The sequence below is a fragment of the Larimichthys crocea genome, chromosome IX, assembly GCF_000972845.2.
Source record: "Larimichthys crocea isolate SSNF chromosome IX, L_crocea_2.0, whole genome shotgun sequence".
Taxonomy (NCBI): domain Eukaryota; kingdom Metazoa; phylum Chordata; class Actinopteri; family Sciaenidae; genus Larimichthys; species Larimichthys crocea.
The window spans coordinates 8,413,542-8,435,597 of NC_040019.1; the positions used below are offsets into that span (position 1 = coordinate 8,413,542).

The 22,056-nt window shown below is 40.5% G+C and overlaps 2 protein-coding genes across 3 annotated transcripts in view; both read left to right on the forward strand.

Moving 5' to 3' along the window:
* Positions 1-298: 298 nt before the first annotated feature.
* exosc2 (exosome component 2) lies at positions 299-3,520 on the forward strand. Its single transcript, XM_019278320.2, has 9 exons — positions 299-489; positions 1,003-1,104; positions 1,227-1,272; positions 1,383-1,472; positions 1,565-1,630; positions 1,713-1,781; positions 1,927-2,103; positions 2,315-2,443; positions 3,130-3,520. The coding sequence occupies exons 1-9, from the start codon at positions 368-370 to the stop codon at positions 3,208-3,210; spliced, it is 882 nt and encodes a 293-aa protein (XP_019133865.1). The 5' UTR covers positions 299-367; the 3' UTR covers positions 3,211-3,520.
* Positions 3,521-5,190: 1,670 nt separating this feature from the next.
* Positions 5,191-22,056, forward strand: part of abl1 (c-abl oncogene 1, non-receptor tyrosine kinase) — a 34,615-nt gene continuing 17,749 nt past the window's right edge. For both annotated transcript variants that reach the window (XM_010738330.3, XM_010738338.3), the window contains exons 1-2: positions 5,191-5,788; positions 6,295-6,679. In XM_010738330.3, coding sequence (XP_010736632.1) covers positions 6,553-6,679 — 127 coding nt within the window. In that variant the 5' untranslated portion in view covers positions 5,191-5,788; positions 6,295-6,552. The remainder of the gene's footprint in view (positions 5,789-6,294; positions 6,680-22,056) is intronic.

Below are 22,056 nucleotides of genomic sequence, written 5' to 3' on the forward strand. Positions count from 1 at the left end.
TAAAGCAGTGGGGCAAAACAAATCATGGTTTTTTTGTTTTGTTTTGGGGTTTTTTAATCTTAATCATAAATATGTGTTACAAGAATTATAGTTTTAGAGTTACATAGAGTTTGAAATTATAATGATGCAGCATCCAACACGAGGAGAACGTCACAGTACTATGTATTAGAAGTTGTCGCAAATTGTTTAGTTATTTTGTTTGTATGTTTTACTGTATAAGAGACAAACTCAATAATAACATACTCAAATTTGTGGTAAACACTTCCGGGACTAATGTTTCAATAGGTGGCGGTAAAGCGCGGATAGTTGTTTGCCAACTAACAGAAAAGAAAGAAGAAGAAGAAGGAGGAGACGCAAAAGCAGAAGCATGGCTGCTGACATGAGATTACCAACTATTAGAAAACCAGTGTCTTTATCGGTCTCTGCTTTCGACCGAAGAGACCTGGTCGTCCCCGGCGATATCATCACTTCAGACACCGGGTTCATGAGGTAGGTAGTGGTCGGTTCACCGGCGCTGTGATCGGTGATCTATGGTGGTCGCACCATGTTGTCATGGAAGGAAATCAACTAAAACGAGCCCGATGGTGTTTGGCACTGCTCATTGTACTGTATATTGCTTTACAGCTGATTTTTAAAAAGCTTTACTGCCAGTAAAATAAAAAGAAGATCTCCCATTGGGTAGCTGCACTTAGATGGTGTATTAACCATAATCAGCAGCAGCGTTATGCAGAATACACTAAGTTGAAGTACCTTCTTATAAAAAGATTTCAAAATAGGGAAGCACATGCTGGTTGTAGTCTGGCTATAATATAATCAAAAAGCTCTGCCATCAACACTGGTCAGTGTAAATCCTGTAGTGTTTAATGTAATTTAAATTGCGACAGGAGCTCTGAACAGGAACAAAATCAGAATTGAATCCTTCAAAAATTGTGCCCATGTCATCTATGAGCAGCAGTGATGTCATTGTTAACTCTTGCTTTTTCTGCTGTACGCAATTTCCAGGGGTCATGGTACCTATGTCGATGAAGAGAAACTGACAGCTTCAGTCGCTGGAGAGGTGCAGAGAGTAGACAAGCTGATCTGTGTCCGACCACTAAAGACCAGGTAAGTAATTGTCAAAAAAGTGAAGTGGGCCTGGTGTGAATTGACGTGTGCATGCAGACTTGTACTGCTGCTTCTTCATGTGTAATTATAATTGTGTTGTGTTGTGTCTTATTGAATGGCAGGTTTAATGGTGAGGTTGGAGATGTGGTGGTTGGCAGAATCACAGAGGTAAGGCACTGCCGCTACATTTCTTCTCATATGTGATGTATGACCATTTTCAATATATCCCGCCAAATATCTGGTTACAACAACCTGTTTTTTTTGTGTGTGACGTGTAGGTACAACAGAAACGGTGGAAGGTGGAGACCAACTCCCGACTGGACTCTGTCCTCTTGTTATCTTCTGTCAATCTGCCTGGCGGAGAGCTGGTGAGCTGCTTATTCTGTGTATTACACTGTTAAGAGAATTATTTATTTATTTATTTTTTGAAATGTTCATCTGATGTTCTCTTTTTTTTCAGAGGAGACGATCAGCAGAAGATGAGCTCACCATGAGAGAATACCTTCAGGAGGGCGACCTCATCAGTGTAAGTCACAGTTTATTATAATCTTTTATTGGCTGCTGTGTCTTTATTATTTTTGCTTATAATGTTCTTGTTGCTCTTTTAGGCAGAGGTGCAGTCTGTATTCTCAGATGGAGCTCTATCACTCCATACCCGCAGTTTGAAGTATGGAAAGGTAAGTTATACCTTGATGTCTACCCTTACATTCTTGAATTAAAAAATGTATATTTAATTGTGTTACTAAAAAATAAGCACCGAATACTTTCTTATCTTTCCCAGTTTGACTTTAATGTCCTGTTTCCACTTTATCTGACCATCAGTTAGGTCAAGGAGTGCTGGTACAGCTTTCTCCTTCTCTGATCAAGAGGCAGAAAACACATTTCCACAACCTGCCATGTGGTGCATCCATCATCCTTGGGAATAACGGCTTTGTGTGGTTGTATCCCACACCGGAACAACAGGAAGAGGAGGCCGGGGGCTTCTACACCAGCCTGGAGGTCAGAGCAGAACCCACTAAGAGAAGTCCTACCTAGTTTTACCAGTAAAGTTTGGATGTGGGAATAGAAATTCTGATAAATACATTTAGTCTTGATTAGATACCCGTACAGTAAGTAATCTGCTAAGAAGGGGGACTTGATTTTAATTCATTTTATTGTATCTAAATTATATTTCTATTTATATGTCAAACCTATTTGTTTATCTTTTCAGCCCGTCAGTTTGTCAGATAGAGAGGTGATTTCACGGTTGAGAAACTGCCTGCTGGCTTTGGCTGCACACAAGGTCCTTTTGTTTGACACCAGTGTTCTCTATTGCTATGAATCCTCGGTTCAGCACCAGGTAAGAAGCAAAATGATCAAATTTGATGCACTTCAACAGTATGTGTTTCTTTGCTTTTGAAATAACGCCACTGTCTCACAAACGTAGACTCAAGTGGACTTTTCTGTGATGTATTGTGCCATCTAGTGGCCATTTTGGAAACCTACAGCATCACTTGATTACAGTTCAACTTTGACTCTGCTGTTCTAAGACAGACTTGTTTTCATTGCTCTTTTGGGCAGGGAACTGATGACTTAATCCCAAATGCTTCTCATAAATATTGCTTGTATAATATCAGCATGTTAGCTCATATGCTTTCACCTTATCGCAGCTGTGACTCGTAGGTAGAGCGGTTCATCCACCAGATTGTTTCCGAATGCTGTGCCATAGGTGTGTGAATGCATATGAATAGTTAGCTCCAAAAACTGATGAGCAGTTGGCACCTTGCAATGGGTGAATGAGACATGTAGTGAAAAAGCGCTATGAGTTAATATAAGTATAGTCCATGTAACATTTACCACGTTAACATCTACGTGGCATACTTCATGGTTAATGTGGACGTTAGTTTCCCCTCTTACTAATACCCCTAACTAACAAAGCCCATGTAAGGACTGATTAACAGGTTTCATAAATATGTTTGTGGTGTTTTTAAACCAGTGGTGTTTTTTTCAGTATAACCGATCTATAATTCTCTGCTGTCTCCGTAGGTTAAGGACATCTTGAAACCAGAAGTGATGGAAGAGATTGTAATGTTGACGCAACAGAAACTTTTGGAACAAGAGGGTTGAGGAGCACAAATCCAAACCGTGACCACAAAACCAAGACCACATCAAGCAGCTCTGTCAGAGACTGACCACCTATCCGAGTCCAGTCTGTTGTGCAGATGAACAGCTCCGACTGTATTTTATCTAACATAACTGCTGATTGTTTGACAGCTAATGGAAAAGATGGGTAACCTCTTAAATTCCGCAACATTCAGAAATCACTTGAGCAGCTGTTCTTTAGCTTTACAGAGGCACAGTGAAACAATTTTTTTGATAATCTGTTGTGTTATACAAAAAACTGTTGTATGCAATAAATTTTCTATAATTTTCAGTACTTGTCAGTGTGGTGTGTCTTGTTGAATAACGATGAAACAGAAAGAAAAGTCTTTGTAAGGGGTTTTAGTTTGTGAATTTATGCCATCTTTTCCCATCAGCAATAACAGTAATGCAGATAAGTATAATTATTATTTCTTAATAAAGTTCTGATTAATAAAGTGCAAAAGGACAAGATAAAAAAAAAGTTCTGATTAATAAAGTGCAAAAGGACAAGATAAAAAAAATGTTAAAAGACAACAGTGACAACAGTTTAAGAACAAGACTACAGAGCATTTAGTAATTGGTTTGCAGAGGAAATGAACAATTTAGAGTATCTGGTTTACAAGCAGGTATAGCATAACGCCGCCCTGATGGTAACAGAGACAATTCACTTGCCTATATGTGTCCAGAAAAAGCCTCCCCCAAAAAAAGTTTTTCGAAGGATTGTGATCAATTTATTTTACAGTGTATATCACACGATGATATATGTGATGTAATATTTAGGGTTTTTTTTACAACATGGTGCATGTGAGTTGGAGGAGAAACAAAATGAAACTTTTGTTTCTTTCAAACACAGCTTGTATGTTATATACCTTTTTCCTTCAACTTATCTCTTCATATGCCTTCACACCAGGGTTTATTTTTCCCATCAGCAATAACAATAACGCAGATAAGTCTAATTATCATTTCCTAAATAAGTAGTGACACATAATGACTGGATGAACTAAGTGGGTGAAAGTTGTATGGCCTAACCAGAGCATAACTTGGTTTATTTTGGTTTGATTTAATTTATCTGACAGTGTTATCACATATGATGATATCTGTGATAGCTCAGATCAAAATGAACCTTTAGTTCTTTTTTAAACACAGCTTGAACATTACACACATTTAACAGAGTATAGCTTGTATGTTTTGGGGGAAAAAAAGGTTTTAGTTGCTCTTTTCCTTCAACTTATCTCTTCATATGCCTTCACACCAGGGTTTATTTTTCCCATGAGCAACAACAGTAACGCAGGTAAGTCTAATTATCATTTCTTAAATAAGTAGTAGAGCATAACTTGGTTTATATTAGTTTGTTAACAGTATAAATCCAATTTATTTGACAGTGTCATCACATATGATGATATCTGTGATATGATATATTGTTTTTAAGATCAAAATTAACCTTTAGTTTTTTAAAAACACAGCTTGAACGTTACACACACTTAACAGAATATAGCTTGTATACTTAAAAAAAAAGAAGTTGCTCTTTTTCTTCAACTTATCTCTTCATATGCCTTCACACCAGGGTTTATTTGTCCAATGAGCAACAACAGTAATGCAGATAAGTCTAATTATCATTTCTTAAATAAGTAGTAGAGCATAACTTGGTTTATATTGGTTTGTTAACAGTATAAATACAATTTATTTGACAGTGTCATCACATATGATGATATCTGTGATATGATATATTGTTTTTGAGATCAAAATGAACCTTTAGTTTTTTTAAAACACAGCTTGAACGTTACACACACTTAACAGAATATAGCTTGTATGTTTGAAAGAAAAAAAAGGTTTTAGTTGCTCTTTTTCTGCAGATGATCTCCTCATACGCCCTCACATCAGTGAGCTGGAGTCGCTTTGCTCTCTCTCTCTCTTCAGCATAATAAAAGCTCTGCTCCTGCTCACCCATGTACCAGCCCACGCACGCACCAGACGTCACACGTCGCCCCACCCACATATTTCTGTAAACCACCTTGCGTATGGAAGTATGGCGGCACCAGCGACACTACTACTACTACTCGGCCAAAGTTTTACTGCTGGGATTTTCACGTGAGAGCGATGAATAAGTACGCGAACCGAGGGGTCGGCAACGAAGAGCTCGGACACCGTGAACAGGGGGACGTGCTTGCGGAGAGAGTCGTCGGTCTGTGGCCGGCTGAGTTTCCTCGGTTTCTCTTCACCTCCTTGATTGAAGTGCCTTTAGTCCGGGTACCACAGGGGAAGAAACTCCGCAAGACGGGAAGAGTGGACACGGAAGTTTGAAACAAACTTTTGTTTTTGTTTTTTTTTTGGAAAGACTACTTGCACAGCATTGAGTTGTTGTGAGCGGAGATGTTTTTTGGAGACGTTTAAGTGCACTTGTCCGACGTTTAAAGCCCCGCGAGGTCCCAACTGTTGAACGCTCGATGTGCAGTTAAGGGTCTCGCGCTGCATACCACCAGCTAACGTTAGTTAGCCTCCATGGCTACCTTCAACATTAGCTTGATCGCGAGCTAACCAACAATATAAATGTTTCTGTGGCCGTGTGAGTTTTGCATTTACCCTCCTCTTTACTCCGTATGTGCAAGTTTGTGACGCATGCTAAGAAGATCTGGCATTTTTTCACTTGGGTGCTTCTTTGCTGCTCTGTGTGTTTCTGACATTGCTTTTGTGATAAAGTGAGTTTTCCAGCCACGATAAAAGCTTAAGGGTGATAATAGTTAATGCTGTGCTGCAGCTACACTCTTCTGTCTTTACGTCCTTTTGTATGGAGCAATGATCAACATGGTTGTGTGTGTGTGTGTGTGTAGCCTGCAGGTTTAGCATGCCATTTAAATACCTCGACTAGCATTTTAAAAAGAGGAAATTCAGTAGTAATGAAGTTTAAAATCAGACAAGAGCATGCTTTAGAAAGTTTAGAAACCTATGAAACGAATGCTCGCTTTGATTTGTTGTGATGTTTATTTCAACCCCCACATGTTGTCACTTTGTTGCACCCCATCATATTACTCCTAATGGACTCACTTCTGTTTTTTTTTTCTCCGCCTCTAGGTCACTTTTTGAAATGCCTTTCTTCCATCTCTGAAGCACCCAGGCTCCATTAATGCACAATAAACAGAGACATACTGGAATAAATCTGCCTAGGTGACCCGCATCACCCAAACTCTAGGAGAGGACAGACTGAGTCGGGGAAAGGGGTCCCCGCCTTCTCCCGATCCTCTCCCTGCTTGGTGGCCCACTGTCGGACGACACGGTGAGCAACTAAGTCCAGCTTGGAGAGTCCCGGCTGCGGCCTGGCACCCTGCCCTTATGGGGCAGCAGCCGGGGAAGTTTGTAGGGGACCAGAGGAGACCCAGTCTGCCGGCCTTCATCAAGGGTGGGAAGAGAGAGTCGTCACGCCATGGGACGCAGCCTTGTAACGTTTTTGCTGTGCACGGTAAGAACAGGTTACTGATAAGCTTTATAAGATCGCTTGTCATTGACAGCAGATTTGTTTGTTGAACTATCATCAGTTCGCTTAGTTGTATCGCTTTGTTTAATGGGGATGTCATGGATCAGCATTACAGCCTTGCAGCTCCTCTGTCCAAGAATCAAGTACAGAGACGCTTTCCCATCTTGTGCGTCCCATAGTCTGTCTGCCACTTTACTTTTCAACAAAGTAAGTACGGACATCAGTAGACTGGACGGAAAAAAGTGGACGATATTCGTTGTTGTGAAAAAGCAAGAATGCAAGATGCAGATGATGTTACTAGGCATAAACAGAAATCACAAGAATGTACAGACTACCGTGGTTGTGTCATCGGGAATGCAGCTTCCCAGCTGAACAACAGACTTGCTTGCACAACCTGGAGGAGAGAAAGTGGTGCTGACTTAAAAGCATGCACTAATAAATTTGAACTGCTTCTAATCAAACTCACCACACAATAATAACAGTCCAAGCAGCTCACAAAGCCACTCTTTGCTGTCAAATTTGACACAGAGTGACCCTGGAGATGGCATGACGAGTCTATGCCGTTTTGATTGGTCACTTGTTTGGTCTTTGTTGTGATCTCTTGTCCGTCACATGACCAATACAGAGTGCGATTCATTTTGTAATGCAACACCACAGCTCATGACTTAGCCCTGCTAGCAAGTCGGCCCTTTAATCAAGCATATAATGTGCGGTACGCTGCAACCAGTTTGGTGTCATCTTGGATCATTTGGTATCTCTGGCATGGTAAACTGATTAAGAAAATGGGTTCCTCTCAATGGCAGGGATCAGTGAGTCATCGTTGTGCAGTGGTACATTCACTGCGTCACTCATTGTTTTAAATGTTTTGAACTCACTGACACACTGGCAGACTCACTAGTTTATGGTACCAGATAAGAGTAACCAACCACAAATCGATATCGCCATAAAGCCTGTTATTTTAAAAAAGCACACTGTTAGAAATACATCCGCATTAGATTGATATCTGTGACTTCTGATTACACCTGTTTTCATCTGGAAACCTGCAGCTGTGCTAACCATGACACCTCTAATAGTGTAAGCTTGGAAAAAAAGCTTTCGGTTTGCACATTCAGATCTTCTAATCGCTATTCCATCCACACTGTGATTTGACTTTTTCCAGTATTTTATCAATTCTGAATAAACTGACAATAAAACTATATAGATGTTAAAGGAAATGTTGTCAATACAAATAAACAAACAGTAGAAAATCTGCAGTATTAAGTAGAAAATTGATTGTGCAGCTTTAGGGGTGTAAAGGGATAGTTTTTTTGGCATATGGTGGTTTTAGTTACTCACTGATATCAATATTAATGTCTGTATATTAGCTTTTTGATCCTGTGGTCAGAGATTTCCCAGCCATCAGTGTGTCTCGGGCCCATAATAACAACATTTAGACCTGCAACATTTAAAATGTTTTTAAAAAATCCATAAATGCATGTCTAACATCCTTATTATATTTCTCACATTTTGATTCTGCTCCCTCGGAATCTGCAGACGGTACAGCAATACAGAGAGAGCATATGAGATTGAAGCATCGTAAATAAATCAATGTTACATTGTAGTATTTATTTCCACCTGGAAAAGATTTGAAACTGTTTACAACTCAATAAGAATGCAAAGTCTGACTAACTTCCCATTACAGAGAGAGGCACATCAGTGTTGTGAGGAGAAAGTGGACTATTAAAGTGTAGGGCAGTAAAAGACAAGTCTGTCCCTGTCCTTACCCCTGCTCTTACTTAACCCGCCTTGACTGACGAACAGATGTAGAAGAATATCCACATCTATAATACGAAGGAGCTTTTGTCATGTGGCAGAACTCAACAGCCTCCTCCTGTGTTTTGTACAGGATGGTGTGTAGTGTGTACTGCAAAGTCCTATTAGATATCCTAGACATGATGTAGAGCACAGAGGCTGTGTCTGAGATTAAAGCTGCAACCACCAACGTTAATAATGTGCATTATTGATTTAATCTGTAGAGTATGTTTCCAATAAATTGATTAATCGTCTTGTAAATATGTCAGAGAATGGTGAAAAGTTACTTTTGTCCAACCAACAGCCCAAAATGAAAAACACATCCTGTTTACTATCATATAGAAAAACAGTAAACTATCACAAATAAAAAGCTGAGGTCAAGAAATGTAGCATTTTTTTGCAGATTCAAGGTTTGAGAGGGTTCAAATGACCCCACAATATGTTGTCAAAAGTACCGTAGTGTTGATTGTGAGTGAACTACATCATGCATTGCACAAAACGGGGAAAAAAGGCAAGTTTAGATAGCAGTCAATTAAATGCATATTTGAAATTGTTAGTGAATGAGTGAATGATTTCAGACACGGTCTCTGATATACCTGAAACATGGCCCTGCATGAAAGAGCTAATCACGCCCTTGCTTCATGAGGAAAGCTTTGTCACTGCACACCTCAGGGAGCCTCTCTTGCCTCCGGGGAAGGCTAGTCTGCTGCTGGCACGGAGCCTCATAGACACTGTGTTTTGCAAAGCAATGGCCCACAGCATGCACTGTAACACATAGATGTCTTACCTGCTGGTGTTTGTTCCTGCGCTTGCGTATGTGTTCGCGGTGTGTTTGTTTCCTGGTTAGAGGATCAGGTTTTGTTTTTTAAAACATATCAGTGGACGGAAAGCAGACTTTTGTAGCTTCAGTCATAACCTGTAGAAACCAGCGGTGACATCATCAGTTGCTTCATCTCTCTCTCTCTTTTTTTTTTTTTATAGTCAATGGTTTGTTATTGACTGGTTTTGGCTCATGAACGCCTTCATGGTGGGCTGTATTTTCCAGAATAGTAGAACACACAATATAACCAAGGTGCAGTGAGGCTTGTACCACAAATCAAAATAAAACTGTCAATAGACATTTTTTGTGCATTAATGCCTGTAAGCCGTTTCTTTTAACTGCCTCAACTTTAATTCCTAATAATGTAATGAATACTCAGTGGGGGAGTAAGACAAAATAAAAACACAAAATTTAGAGGTGGATCATAACATTTTTATCTCAAGACATCAGTGGAAAGTATTGCAGAAGTAAACAAACATTTATTTATCCATGCAGAACAAAATGTCTGATTAAATTCATGCTTCAGTTGAGAAATGTTTTAACCTTTTAAAAAATGATCACTTGCCATTGAACCGGATACATGCCATGCATCCAGCTAACTGATAAGTTTACCAAATGTGTCTGTAGGGCTGTGAATGCCTTGGCAGGAATACTTTCCACTGACTCTAAGTCTTGCATAACTCAGAGGGGGACAGGACAGGGAAGGTCAGAAAAACAGAATGAAAGCCTTTGCCGGTAAATGGATCGAATTTGGCAAAGGGTCAGTGACATGGGGCGTACTTGTTTTCTCTCTCTGCCCCTTTCCTCCTGTGATGAGCAGGTTCGACTCTGAGAGGGGTATGTGAGTCACAGCGCAAGAGGAGGGCAATATCAACACACGGTTTTACATCAGTGTTTTTTTTTCTTCCTGGTGAGCCCCAACTAGTTAACACTGGGCTAGCCAGCACCATGCTGCTACTCAGCAGGCAGGTCCAGACCTCTGCGTGCAGCTGCCTGGGAGAGAGACAGTGAAGGGCAAGCAAAGACCTGTCTCTGCTCTTGGCACCTCTGTGTACTGTATAGTGGGGGAGGTATGATCTCACTGGCTAGCTAGCGCAGATTATAAGGATTGAGCAGGTTAGTGGATTTTTGGAACCGTAACTCAGACACTGCATTTCTTCTGTGTGTGTGTGGTTCAGATAAAGTGAGTATCCCCTGAAGTTGGCCGTGGACCTCAATGGATAAATGGACTAGATTACAAGCTGAAGTATGTTACCAGGCCTGTTTTTTGAAAAGCAGGTCTGAGCACAACACAAAAAGGTGTACTTGATCACTTCCTTTTAGTCAAATCTCCTCCTTTTGTGTCATGTTTGCTTGTTGACAAAGAATACATCCTGGATTGATAATCCTTTGGTCATTGCAGCCTTGTTTTAGACATAGTTTTACAGCTTAGTAGCTGCTCATTATTACTGTATCTGTATACTTTGTACTGCAGCATATCCCTGCAACACTATTACCATTCTTGTCCGCAAGTAATTTAACTGAAATAAAATAATAACCAAGGTAGCCTGACCATACCAGACCAGCAATTACCAGTTGTCTCTGGGATTTCTATGTGCAAACAGGTTTCAGTTTACAAGCACACAACTTCTGCATTCTACTGCTTTAGACTTTGGATTAAATCTGCAATTCAGGTTTCTTTTAAACTCTCTAATTGTTTTCCTGTTTTAGCAACGAAAGCTAGAGGAAAGTCCGCAGTTTGTATTGAGCGAAGCTTTTAAAAGCTGGCTTGGTCGGTCCATAACTAAGGTGATTGAAAGCTTTGCTTTTCTCAGAAATTGTTTTTGCACCCACTAAAGCAAAATTTGTCACACTTCCGTCAAATGCGCGCTTCTCTCCTTCCTCCCGTAATTTTAGTGTTTTAATTCAATAGGACAACAATACGTGACGGCTGGCAAGTCTGGAATGTTTTCGACTGGCTGCAGGAAGTGGAATTGCTGTGTATTAAGTATTCAACGAAGGAATGATGCCTTTCATTTGTTTTCCTGCCATCCCCCAAAAAGGGCTGACAGAGGAAAGAGGAAAGCGGAGTGGGATTTGGAGGTTGGAGGGTTCAAAGGAAAGAGGATCTACATTTTTTTTTTTAAAGACTCACGACAATATTGTCTGATTTGGAGGCAACTTGGTAATTGCCACTTATGTATGTGGTTAATGCGTTTGATTCTGCTTCATTGCAGTTTTGACCTAGATACCGTTTTCATTGAGAAATAATTATTTTTATAAATGTTTAATTAAGGCCCCCTTGTGTAGAATATTCACCCATTTTTACACAGTGATTGTGAGAGCTTGTTTAATATAATCAGAAATAAGATATGGCACAGAGCAGCCCGACAACGAAATGGCATGAACATAAGCTTATTTTTACGTGGACAAAAACATAGATAGGTACAAATGCCCATGCTGTCTAGCTCGGTATGCAGCATTTAGGTGTTAATAAATCTTGATGATCCGTCCAATATTCCCCATCAACAGTCAGACAGCCTGACTCAATTCATTCCTATATTCCTATTCTTACTTGCATCTAAAAGACGCTTTCTGATCAGCTCTTATTTGCCATATTATGAATGCAACTTCTAGCATCGTTGCTGCTCCACGTTCAAGTAAAATAGTAGAGCCAAGGAAAGCTTTTGCGGTGACTCAGCTACAGTAAGTCACACACCCATATTCTCACATATAATCAAAATTAGTTGTTGCATCTTTAAAATACAAACCGTTAGATCTAGTACAAATTAAAAAGTTTTAGCGTCTTTCGTTGGAATGAACTGGCTGCCATGTTTGAATTGCTCATCCTTTGTTTTAATCCATCAGTGGTTAGATCAAGAGCTACAGGTCACACCTCAAACCTCTAACATATAATAAAGATAAGCTGCATTTTTTTCTGTGCCATTCCTTTTGGTATAGAAAACCCACATCATAGGCTCTGATTATTATACGTCACAGATATCTCAACCCAATGGAAAATTGACACACAATGACACATTAATTTCGCTATATCATCTCTAAGGCAGATTTCAGTAATGTGCAGCAAGCTGAACTCTGAACTCTCAGTATATTACATAATTACAGTTTCCATTTAGTTAATTAAAACGTGCCTCTGTATGAAGCTTAACGTATTGGTTGTCAGTCCCCCCCCAAAAAAACTCCACTGGACTACTGGAAAACAACAACAGCTGGAAACAGTGTAAGGGTATAACAGACAGCGGTTTTGGCATATGATTGGCTACTGATTGCCCTCAAATTTTAACTACAATCAACTTTCATTTGTAGACAACAAAAAGCGAACTGTGCCAAATTATGGTCAACAGCCAGACGAGTTGGGTTACATAAAAATGTAGGGGTCTCTGGTGAGTTGCTTCTTGCTTGGATAGGTTTCAGTACGGGCACAACAGGGCTTTTCTACTCGCTTAAAAGTTTCACCCCATAATTTTCCAACCCCATTTGATGCCTGCAGGCTAACCTGGCAAAGCTTCAAGTATGTTCAAGACATATTGTAATATAAGGGATGAAGGAAGATGACGCCCCATTTGTTCATTGTCTTTATTTGCTTATTTCTATTCGGGGTCACAGGGTGCTGGAGCGGCGTGTCAGGGCAGAAAACAAGGGGGGAAAAAAACAACAGCACACTGGTTTACGCTCATCTGTGGGCAACTAAATAACAAACCATTTGACTTGCATGTCTGTGAAGGACATAAAAGGGGGAAACTGGAAAATATGTGAACATGGGGCCTCATTGGTGACCCACAGGTTAAGTAGGGTCTATAACATGCCGCGTTTGCTGTTCAAGCCTGGCCAGGGACCTTTGTTGCTCTCTCTCCTCTCATTTTCTTGTCAGGTCTCTGCTTTTGTCTATGTTAAAGAGGCCATGAAAATATAAAATCAGTTCTGTATCTCCTTCTGCAAAATTTGTATATCAGGCCTAAGTTGGTCCTCCAGCAGAATACCTGTTATTTGATAGAGCCTGACATGATGTCTTCATCAGTGAATGATCTTCAGCCTAGCTTCTAGATGCATGATCAATTCTTTCATGCCACTCAGCTCTCCATCCTGTCAGAGGGGTCATCACATTTAGCTAATATGACTGTAGGAGGTAGTGTGTTCCAGCTGCATATAAATATCTAGCCAGACTTGTAATCACGATTCTTGATTCTTGAAGTTTTTGTTAAAAATCTTAGGTGCAAATGAAGAGGCTTTCATTCTTAAGTGACTGTGGTTAATGTATTTTTAATAGTTGTATTTTGGGCCAGTCTGTCCCCTCCTCCTCTCGTGTAGCCTTTCAGTGACATCATTTGATTTTTGTGTGTGTGTGTGCATTTTTCCTGCAGCAGCTGCGTTCAGCGTTTATGCAGTAAGTGAATCCATTTCTCTTTTAGTCTGTATCTGACTCTTTCTTGGCTGGAACTCGAGGAATCTTTACAGTCTACACACCAGATCTTTTCCAATGATCCCTGTGGGTCCTGAAGATGAGAGGAAGGAGTCTGAGTGTATATATATATATATGTGTGTGTGTGTGTGCACCCATGTACGTACCCATGCAGCAGCCGCCTCATAGTAATGCTCATTTAGGCCAGCTGTTAGGCTCCTGGTGGCTTGTCCCTCACTGTGGCTGGCCATGTCTACATATCAATGGGTGGGTGTGTGTGTGTGTGTGTGTGTGTGTGAGAGAGAGACAGAGACACATTTGTCCCTTGCCGGATGACACATTGCTGATTAGTAAGTGTTTTCCCCTCTCATCAAGTCTTGACCACCTGGAAAGGAGTCCACTTTATTACCACCCTAGCTGATGACTAGTCAAAACAGCTGTGTGTATAAATCAAAGTAGTCTGTCCCTCACAAGTTCCATCTTCTTAACTCTTGAAATTGAGCTTCACATGGACCTGAATTAGAGACACTAATAGCAGTCATGTGCTGGTTGCAAAAAGTCTGAAAAAGCATGACAAATACAAAGTATTTTATCGTGTTTACATCTAAAATGGTACATGTCTGAATGATGAGGTCAAGGGTAGTTCTCCACAAATAGACATATGACCACACATTTCTCACAGAAACAGACCTTAAGGTTAGTTAGTTGGAAAGGATTTGAAGAAATTGGTGTTTGTGAAAAGTATTATCAGAACCGAATCTAATCATACGTCTGTCTGCACAGGAGTAGTTTACATTAAAGGAGGCACAAAGGTTTTTCAGAAAGCTCACACAGTCATTGGTGAGTTAAGAGGTTAAACATTATCAGTTTTTCTGTTGACGGTCACTGTGATAACATTTATGGACGCCTTTGGTTCCAGCACATTGTATGATAAGACTGGAATGAACAGATGCTCTGCATACAAGGTGTCTATTTAGTTTTAATGGTAGCATTTTATAGCGATAGGAAATAACTGTTATTCATCGCAGCTAGCTAATATCATTTACTAGTCCAACAGCAAGAAGCCCAGCCAGGCGTCTGTCTTTCAGCCCCCTCCTGGGCTAACGCACTGAGCTAACATCAGCTAACAGCAGCTACAGTTGGCAGCAGTTAACTTTACTCTCATCAGGACACTCTGTAAATCACAGAGAGTTGAAATAGAGCAGCCAGAGTGGAAAACCAGGAAACATTTTTCTCCATAAAATATCATCCAGTTTCACCAAAATCGGTGAAAATAGTTGTCCATGTGTGACTCAGTGCCATAAAGTGTTACATACTTCTCGCTGGAGATCTTACCCGGAGCACAAATGAATTCGCCTGATTACAATTCAGCGTAGCATCGAAATGATTTTAAAATCTGTTATTTTATGGTAGAAAAGTTACACAATGTTGTGTCCCAGTGAGCCTGCATGCACAACACCAGGACCCTGAAACTTAAGCTGCTAAATGGAATCCAGCCACTTTTAATTTTATGATTTACACCTGTGCTTTTCCTACTGTGACATTCCTCTTGTATAACTTAGTAAGTCATCTGATCAGTATGACTATATCATTAATAGATTCCTAGCCTACACCCTCCTCCTCCTCCTCCTCCTCGTCCTACTCCTCCAAAGCCAGTACACTGTGTTTTCTAGTGATTCACATATGTTTGTCTGTGATCTGTTGCACCAGAGGTGTGTTGAGTAATATTGCCTATTTTACACAGAGAAAAGTGAGGGAGAGAGTTGAACATAGGGCAAGCCACAGCAGTGGAGTGAAGAATGTGACCTCTTGTGCATTCCTCTCTCAAATAACTGGTGTAACCCCCCCTTCCTTCTTTCTTTCCTTTTTCTCCCTTTCTCTTTTGTCTTTCTCCTCTTTTTGTCATTGTCTCTGTCTCTGTTTCTTTTTTTCTACTTTTTTATTAAGTGGATTTTTACAACTGACAGAACACTTTTATAGATGTAGAGAACAATAGCGAGAATGGGCCCACAGGCTAAATGAACGAAAATCAGCAGACGATAATGTAGCACAGCGAACAACATAAACAGCAAGCGTTACGGCAACGGTATATCAGAATTCAGAGTGTAGAAGTATGTGTGTGGTTTTACGTAGGTGTGTATTATGCATTTCTGTCATGCCATGTTTTTGTATGTTATGGATGGTTGATATTTGGTGTGCATGAATTGATGAGCACATTAGGTGCCTGTCCTTGGTTAGTCCATAAAATGTAATACAATGCAGCATACCTACCATAGTTTTCATCTGGTTTGATTATATATTACATTTTAAGTGACAAAAAACTATAACAAAATAAAACTAAGTCCATATTGCTGAATAAAATATTGTTTTGAATGAGAAATGAGCTACTTGTAATGAAGTTAATTTGAAGGGGGAAAGTCCTGAATGCAAACAAAGGAAGGAAGAATCACAAAGGCACAAACCAAAAGCTTAAACCAAAGAGATTTTTCCATATACATAAGGTACACAGTTTTGTTTTGCACAGAACAATTGAAGTGTAAGCATGTCGGTTTAGGACAAACAGTCCTGTTGAGTCATTGACTCTCACTCTGGTTTTTGTTATTTGGATTCACTTCAGTGTCTGCAACAGTATATGTTATGAAATCTGCTCTTGTGATTGCCCAGTTCCTGAAAAGAAAGTAATTATTTACTGAAATGTCTCCTTTTTTTTTCTTTTTTGTTGAAAAGTCATGTATTTAAAAAAAAAAAGGATTTACTGTACTGATACATTGTTCCAGGTTTACTCTGAAAGATGGTTTATGTAAGATTTCACCTTCATTAGATCTACTCTCCCTTTTCATATAGGTATCCTTGCCTGCTTTCTCATCCCAGGCCCACATTTATGATCTTGCATCTAATCGTCAATCTTAAGTTCCAGTGACAACAGTAAGAGGCCACCACAAGCGCTTCCTTTGTTTCTTATCCGTCCATGGTGCACACATATGTACATACAACACATACAACACTCACACGCATACCGAAAACCTCCAAGTTGGGTGAGGAATGCAGCGTGGGAGCTCTCCGCCACCCGGGTCCACACACATACAGAAAGAAAGAGGAAAAAAAAAAAACACCCCCTGTTCCCCGCTCCATGCCCGAGCAGGCAGCCACAACTCCAGACGCAGCTGTTGTTTTCTCTGCAGACAACCTGCTACCTAGGATGCCAGCTCTGTCTTTTTGTGAAAATTTATGGGCCCTCTTGGTCAGAGAGCCTCGGTCCCCCATGCGGATTACACGATAAAAGGGCCTGATTTGGCACGAGGGAGAGCTTTCATATGAGGTTGACTTTAATAATGATGATGATGATGGATTACATTTATATATTTCTTAGAGTGTCACGGTATCTGGAGGTCTATATTTAGTCAAATGTTTTATTGAATTTCATTTCCATTGTGCAAGGAATGAACAAAATCCTATCCACTTAGGCATTGTCTGGCCAGTTACATTATTGTCTGGTCTGCCCCCCCCCCCCCCCCCCCCCCCCCCCCCTCACCAGGCCATACAGTACTGGTATGCTGTCCTGTCCCTTTGTGTTGTGTTAAGCTCCTCTTCATAGCGCAAAAAGAGGGGGCCTGCTATGCTTGCTGCATCTGGATTCACTTAGACACAAAGAAGAGCCTAAGCAGCTCGACTGCTGCAGCCTGAGAGCCTCGTAGCAGGAGTCACTCTTCTATGTATCTGTTTCTGTTTTTACCCCAATGGGCATACAGACAAATGGGGTCTTTCCCCAGGCATTTAGATAACATCTAAAAGACATTTAAGGCTGATAGGCTGTAAAAACAGACAGGGAATCTACTGGCTCTGTTTATTGTGTCTGTCTGAGGTTTTATAAAGTGTTGTCCTTGTATGCTGTTGAATTAATAAATGAGCCCCAAAGTAATAGCAGAGGGGTTCATATTATCATTTTCTTTGCCATAGAATGGCAAACCTCCCACACGTATGTACACGCACCCTTTTCTTTTCTGCTTTCTCGCTCCCTCCTGAAGGAGTTTGGCTCTGCTGGTCTGCACACTCATAAAACAATGGAATATATAAAAAGTTGTGCTTTCATTCCAGTACTCTGGGTCAAATTGAGTAGTTTAGCCCAATTCTGAAAATGACTGGATTAGCACCCTGTCCTCTCCACACATGCAGGTTGCTATTTCGGAGTAGAGCTCATACGTCTGGAGTCTCTTTTGCCCTCTTAATTTTCACAGACCTTTTCATCGCAGATGATTAGTGCTGCATTTTACCTCCTGACAAGTGATGAATAGTTGTGTGCATTTGACCTGGCTTTGTGTTTGCTCAAAGTATGAAATTTTAACTCTTGGCCAGCATGCATACATTTCCATTCTCTCTAGGTTTGCATATTTTTGGCACTACATAGTTTTGTCTGGGCCTACAGCAGTGTATCGTGCGGGGAAATGAGCAAATGTTCTGCCTAGTCACCTGGGTTGTTTTTGCCCTATTTCGTGTCAGTCGTCGTGATAAAATGGTTCCTCCAGTCCTGTTCCAATAGGGTCGGCCGGGTTTAACTGCATCTGCCCGGCCCCCATCTGTCTTGGAAGACTGTTGTAAAGCTGAGCTGACAGTGGACTCTTAATGGGTCACCTCAAATAAGAGGGGTTTGGCTAGCGAGCGAAAGTTTGTGTGTGTGAGCAGATACACATAAAGTGGATTTCATCATAAAATGTGTTTAATGACCTCTGGGTCAGTTTCACTGTTTCCATGTGAAATACAATGAGAACACAGCTTCTAACAAGCCCAGAGAGAGAAAGGGGGAGAGAATCAACGCAAAGAACGTTGTCTGTCTTTTTTTTATTTTATTTGGTCGCACATCAAAAGCTCAAGCAAACTCGCAAATTAAAATGTTTTCTAATGTGCTTCTGTATATTCAGTTTCACTGTTATCCACGTTGGTAACTTATTACCGCCACAGGCTGATGCCACAGCCCTTCACCTTGAACCAGAGCAGCCACTGTGTCGTTCTTAAGTGTCCATTCTCCCTGTGGATAATAGTAAGTGGAGAATTATGTGGAACTCTAAACCCTTTAACCTCATCTGCTGGTCTGCACGCCTCAGACACTCTGGCTGCATTCTCCAGAGGGCCCTGAGTAAACAGCCACAAGCACACATGCTCATAGAGACACACACACACACACATATCCATACACCACATACCTGCTTCTTGAGCGTCTGACATTTAAGTACACTTGGCTGTTACATATTGCTGTGGCAATGCGGTGGAGTGACGAACCATGTGCAGAGCAGAATCACTATTAGGAACCGACTCTGCTTTGTCTCACACCCCTCTCTTCCTCTGTAATTAAAAATCTCGCTCAGTTTAAAAGTTTAATAACTCTTGTTCCATGACTTAGAAGGACAGGATTTAAGCCAAGTGCTGGGTGGCTTACATTTTTAGACAGTGCGATTATGTTTGTGTATGTGTGCCCTCATGCACAGGACGGGAATCAAACTGTCCTCAAATGTCGCGAGTAGTATTGTAACACTTAAAGACGATATCTTCTTACCATCAACTTAATTTCTCTGTTATTTGAGCGTCACCATGACCGAGTATTAATTTATCATACAAGTTAATGGCCTGCTTCTGCCTTCACCGCCTTGCCACATGTCAAAATGCTCATAGCAGATGTCAGTAGCAGTTAATCATGTGATGGTATGAATTATTGAGGTGCATTCTTGCTCGGTGCATACTGGTAAAAAAAGTATTAAGTGTCAAAGTAATGCAGAGTTCGTAATTGATAGTTGGGCATATTCATGTCAACACTATCCAAATGATAGCACCGCTCTAGTTTGAATCACGGCACAGTTGCTGCCTCCGAGTTTGGGGATACAACCTGTTCTCTGCTTAAAGATTTAAAGAACGGAGTCAGGAAAGCAGGAGGGGGGGTACATGAGAGAAAAAAGGCCAAAAACCATCCCGTGGGTGGATGTACGTCAGCTAACTGTTAACATACACGGCCCGGATTATAAAACGCGAGCGAGTGATTCTCCTATGAGCTCACTTCCAAACAATGTGCTTCATGTTTCTCCATCTGCAACCTTTTTTCCTCTTTCCTCCTCCATTTTTATAGCCCCTCTCCTCTTCCCTTCATCCTCTCATCTCCCCCAACACTTTGTGACTGCGGTAAGTTAATGGGCCTTTCTCAGAGTTTGAGGAAGCCTGCATTTCTTCTTAATTGGTGTTTAGGGTGGTGCATGAGAGGAACATAAATGTTTGCCATACCAGCATTTTAGCAATGATGCAGGGCCTGGTGCCATGTGACTGGATGTTCAGGGTATTGAGATCGTTACTCGCAAAAGCCACTGAGACTGAGCAGCGTTTAAGAACACCCATAGATGAGAAGAGCATCACACAAGAGCATTGCTCCCCACACAGTCATGCAATAACTTTTGGCCAGATTATGGGGCTGTTTCAAACCGATTATCTGGAATCATCGCCTCTTTCTCTTCTTGATTACCCACAACTACAAATATGTAGGAGGTGTCCAGAGCCCAAGGCAGGCAATCAACCAGAAGTGAAGCAGCTTACCGAAAGTTGTTGTGTTCCCACTTCCCAGCACCCTTTCGTGCATCGGTTCATCTAGTGTTTTTGTGAGAGAGGTGGACAGCACATGCAGATGTTTCTGAACTCTCTGCCTTCCCACATTTGAAGAAGAAGTCAGAAGTCTCCTATGAAACAAGCATAATAATACAGATTATATTTATATGACCAGCCGTTTGCAGACTCGCTCATAAATGTAGGCAGTAATAGCCTACGGTGCACAATGTCTTTATAGGGTGATCCCATTGCTCAGACAGACATGACCTTATCTTTGGATTTCCTTTTACTCCTCAATTTTCCTCATCTTATATATTGCACATGAATCAATTTTGTCTTCAGAAACATCTGTTTATTGTTCACTTCTCCTCTCTTTGTATTACTTGCCAAGTGGGCCAGTCAGCCTATCTGACTACAATACTCAAAATACTTTAGAATTCAGTCCAATAAAGGTCCAACCATTAGCTATACATAGATTTGGGGTGTTGGTGTCCCTACTTGTCTACTTGTTGTTCTTGTTTTTAAACATCACCACTAAAGAATTGACTGTCCATATGCTCCTACATTAAATTTCACTTTCATTTAGGTTGTAATGTTGTGTTTTAGAGCAGTGTTGATTCAATATAATGATCATTATGGAGGTTGAAGATTGTAATCCTGTTGAATTATATTGCATTATATGAAGGAGTACTTCTATTAAGTGGTCTGCCCTCATTGGTATAGTAAAGTAAAGATATATTTATTTTAGAAATGTATTCATATTGCAAACTAAGCCTTCTGGTTGACATAAAGTTATTGAGTTTTCACTTTCTGTTTTTTTAAGGCCATTTAAAGTTGTTAAAGCCATTGTACCGTGTGTATATTTTTCTGTATGGGTCATATTTCGGTGCTTTTGCTCACTCATGGGAAATTCCTGTGACCGGGTCAGCCAGTAAACTGGTTTGGTATTCATGCTATGGTGTCATCAAGCTAGCTTCCCACTAGAATGTAATCACCCACTTAACTGGACTTCTTATCACTGGAGTAATGTTTGTCATTGCGAATGGGAACATATTTGTTAGATACAGTCAATAGATCGCAGCTGCTTTCATGTCATTTGTGGTTTCAGTCTAATGACGATCACCAATCCTTTTTAGCCTTTATTACACGAGCTGATCAAATAACAGAAACACTTACACACAATATCCTGCAATAAACCAGAAATTATTAGAGTCCCATCATTTCTCTGTAAATGAAAACACAAGTCAATAATAATAAAAGCATGAGACTCACAATTGCAGTAATTGTTGCATGGCTATTGTTTCCAATTGCATCGTGTGGATTTTAATGATGTCTTCACCCTCTGTAGATGTAGCCAGAGAGATACAAACTCCTTACTTGCTTTATCCTTTAATAAAGAATGCGACAAACATTTTAATAGAATCTGAACCCAAGTCGAAGCAAAAGAGGAAAGGACCTCAGTGTGAAACTATGTGGACTTTGCTGAGAAGTTTGTATTGTTAAGTTCGACGGAACGGCGACAATTGTCAGAAGAGCGCAGAAGCCACAAAACATTACTTACATTTCTAAGCACGGCCATAGTGACATTCCTGTCTTGGTTTCTTTTATCAGATTTTCAGATTCTCTTCTAGTTCAGAAGTATGGCTAAACGTCTGAATGAGTTGTTTATCTCTACACTTTGAGACAGCTGAGAAAAGAGATAAAAGAGCTGCAAGACACCTTTGCTACTGCCAAGGACTATGTGTTACTTCCAGATATGATCACTCCTGCTGT